The sequence below is a fragment of the Sinocyclocheilus grahami genome, unplaced genomic scaffold (assembly GCF_001515645.1).
Source record: "Sinocyclocheilus grahami isolate Dianchi unplaced genomic scaffold, SAMN03320097.WGS_v1.1 scaffold648.1, whole genome shotgun sequence".
NCBI classification, from domain to species: Eukaryota; Metazoa; Chordata; class Actinopteri; order Cypriniformes; family Cyprinidae; genus Sinocyclocheilus; species Sinocyclocheilus grahami.
Window position 1 is genome coordinate 665,144 of NW_015505827.1, and position 3,458 is coordinate 668,601.

General features: G+C 34.6%; 1 protein-coding gene across 1 annotated transcript; it reads right to left on the bottom strand.

Moving 5' to 3' along the window:
- Window positions 1-252: 252 nt before the first annotated feature.
- On the bottom strand, window positions 253-1,119 carry cxcl32b.1 (chemokine (C-X-C motif) ligand 32b, duplicate 1). The gene is made up of 3 exons (XM_016242190.1): window positions 936-1,119; window positions 685-799; window positions 253-460 (listed from the first exon to the last, which is right to left on the bottom strand). Exons 1-3 carry the CDS (start codon window positions 1,003-1,005, stop codon window positions 313-315), a joined length of 333 nt encoding a protein of 110 aa, XP_016097676.1. The 5' UTR covers window positions 1,006-1,119; the 3' UTR covers window positions 253-312.
- Between the last annotated feature and the right edge of the window lie 2,339 nt (window positions 1,120-3,458).

Consider the following 3,458-nt stretch of genomic DNA (forward strand, 5'->3'; position numbering starts at 1 on the left):
AAAAATGACAAAATCACTCAACAAAATTACTCAGATTTGAACTAAAACTAAAATAACAAATAAAAAATCATTCAAAATATTAATAAAACCTATAATAGTATCTCTATGATGCTAAAATAATTGTCAAGCACAATAAAAAAATCATGCACAAGCACTGCAATATACATTACGCAATACATTTTAATAAACCATGTGCAAATTAAAAAAAATCCAACACAAACATCACAGACATATGTTAAAAATTTGCATAGTTCAAGTGAAGTAGTTCTTAGTTCATCCCGTTGTAATCCATTGTGATGTGGTATTCAGCATTCATGCTGTTTTAAATGTTGATGCTGAGTTTACGGGACGGGATGTTGTTTCAGTTGCCTTCTTCTTGTTGTCCACATATTTCCTGGCCTTTCTTGCCGAAGGGTTTAGTGGATCAGCGCAAATGAAGCGACCTTTGACAGTTTTAAACCTGTAAGTACATAAAAGTAACAATTTAGCATGACAATACACCAAAATATAAAAAGTACAAATGATTACCCAAATTTAAACTGTACATAATGTTATGGGTAAAATGTCAATGTACAAATGTCAATGTCAAAAAAAAAATAGTATTCTGACATATTAGCATGAAATATTGTTGAATAGTTGAGATATATCACCGCATATATGCCTCAATATGAAAAAAGAACTCACAAAATAGCATCAATATGGCAGACGCCTGCATTTTGTATTATGTAGCATTCAATATTTTCTTTGCGGGGAACCCGATTTGATGTCTTGAGACAAAGGCAATTTGACCGGCCACTTACTACAAACACCAAAAGGAAACAAAAGCATTTTTAACACAGACATTCATGCTGACAGCACCATTTAGTTCAAAATAACATAATATATTTGAATTAATTTGAGGAATTAATATCAAGTAATATGGAGGTATTTCTTACTTTGGCAGGTAACTTGAGCGAGCAGCATTGTAGCCAGGCACAGCAGAAGGGTTACTGAAACACACCTCATCTTCTCTTGTGAGTCTGATGCGTATTATCTCGGCTCACCACAACTCGCACTTTTATGAATACTCACAGAGGGGAAAATGAGCATCAGAGCTTCCTCCCACAAAACTGTCACCTGTCCGCTTGGAAACAAAAGACCCCCTCATCACCTCACGGACGACCACTGTGTACAGACAGGAACATTCACAGCTTTCTTAAATTCAGTGGTTTACATGACCATGAGAGCATGGTCACTGCTAATGCAGGTGTGTCGTAGAGTGGAAAGTACCAAGATGTTCACATAATGAAGAATAAAATAAATAATGAATGAACTTTGCAAATTATATATTGACTGACTATTACAATATCAGTGACTACAGTGTTTCACTTTCACTACATGGTTATGCTTCTGGTAATATATAATTAACAAATTGTTAAATTAAAAGTTAATGTATGTATTAAAATATTAGCTTATATATGTACATATTTATTATAAGCTAATATTTTACCAACATTTCTAGCAAAAACAAAATGTAAATGACATTGTAAATATTCTGAAATTGCTCTTCATGAGTTCTTTCTAACTTGGTAATATTGAGAGTTAGTGTTGGTTTCCTGCAGTCTGCTGGTGTGGTTCGTGTTTAGAAGGGGCTTCTGTGACAAAGTCTCTGTGGTCATTCACCGAACTCGGGGGGAAATACGCATTAAGCATACACACAGCCTTTTTCCAAGTACAGAGGACACAATTTCTAATAATCAAACCCATTAAGTCATATGCGAGTGTTTCATCTGGATATAATTAATGTGATGTTGAATGTTCCTCATAAAAATTCAAAACAGAAAAACTTTTTAAACTGTTTTAAGCTCAAATTTTTATGTAATTGATTTACTTAGAAAAAATATATATTTTCCAATGACCAAATAGAAATTGGTGTATTTAGGTTTGAAGGCCTTAATATTGTCAAGATATATCAGATTTAATATTGTGTAGCACTTTTATTTTACAGTGTCCTTGTTACACTTATATATACTTACTATAGGAATAACAGTAAATTATGCATAATTACAAGAAATTAACCTTAAACCTTACTCCTACCCCTAAAGTAAGTACATGTTGTTAAGTAATGTTAATTACACTGTAACAAGGATACCTTTAAAATCAAGTGTAACCAAATATTGTACAATATTTGCAGAAAGCAAAGCTGGTGAGAATAATAAGCGGGCATCTTTTGACGTGCATCTACAGATGTGTCTGACAGACTAGGGAAAGTCATTGTGGTGTACTGCAACATCATGTGACCTTTAGCATGTTCTATGTAAAGATCGGATGAGGCTTGGCAGGGACTGCAAGTGGCCCACAAAACTTTTCCTTCCTCACAAAACCTTCATAAGGCTCTAAGACACATTCATATGTAGAGCAACGTCAATAAATAAATAAACACAGATGCAGCATTTTGCAAACCTTTGAAACGAAGGGTGGCACGCTATCGCTGCATGCAAGCATATGTGATTTCCGTTGGGCTAGATTGATTGCTTGATTGACTGATAGGTCAGCCTTTTCTCATACCTGACAGGAAATTTCTCTGCAGCAACACCAAGCATGGACCAGACAATATGCACTTTGACAAGCAATATAAAAGACACAATATGCAAAACAGCAAACTACAGATTGTAGGGTAATATTTGAAGGCACATGAAGCCGTGAAAACGATTGTATTCTACAGTAGACGAGGTTTCATTGTATATAACTGGAAACAGCCAGACATGATACTTTTTGAAACCCCAATCTTGATGCCTGCATGAGCTATAAATGTCATGTGACTAATCACCATGGAGTCACAGGAAAATGACGTCATGACCAGTGACAAAACAAAAGTGCATATACTGTAACATAATGTCATTACTTCAGTTTATGTTGCTTGAAAATTAAATGATTTCCTGAATAATGGTGTAGTTACCACATCTACCAGCAGGGGATTGTTGATGGAACAGGAACTGTTGATCTGAGCCATAATTCACACATGAATAATCAAACAGAGAAAAGTTAATAGCCACTGAATTGAAAATGCACAGATGAGAGTTAAAATATGATTATTTAAACCTGTTTATTGTGTATGACCAGTTAAAAACAATATCCAGGCCTCTTGTTTTCAAATCAAACTGGTAGAGTTAAATCAAAGAACAGTTTGTCTGTCTTTCTAAGATGAAATAAGTTCTGTAAAATGTGAGGAACATGAGTCTTCACACTTATATGTGCCAGTATTCAGACAGCAACAGGTACAAGTGGTGTGTTGTCAGTGGTCTGAGTTGTTGCTTTTCAAAGGGATGAATAATGTGCAATACAAAGAAGAATATGAAGTGTAAAAATGCAATAGAACTGATATTTACCTAAGAATTCATCAAAAAAGAGAGGGAATGCATTAGAAAATGGGCTTTCAACATTTAAACAGACATGAGCACTCAGCAGATGGCAGCATG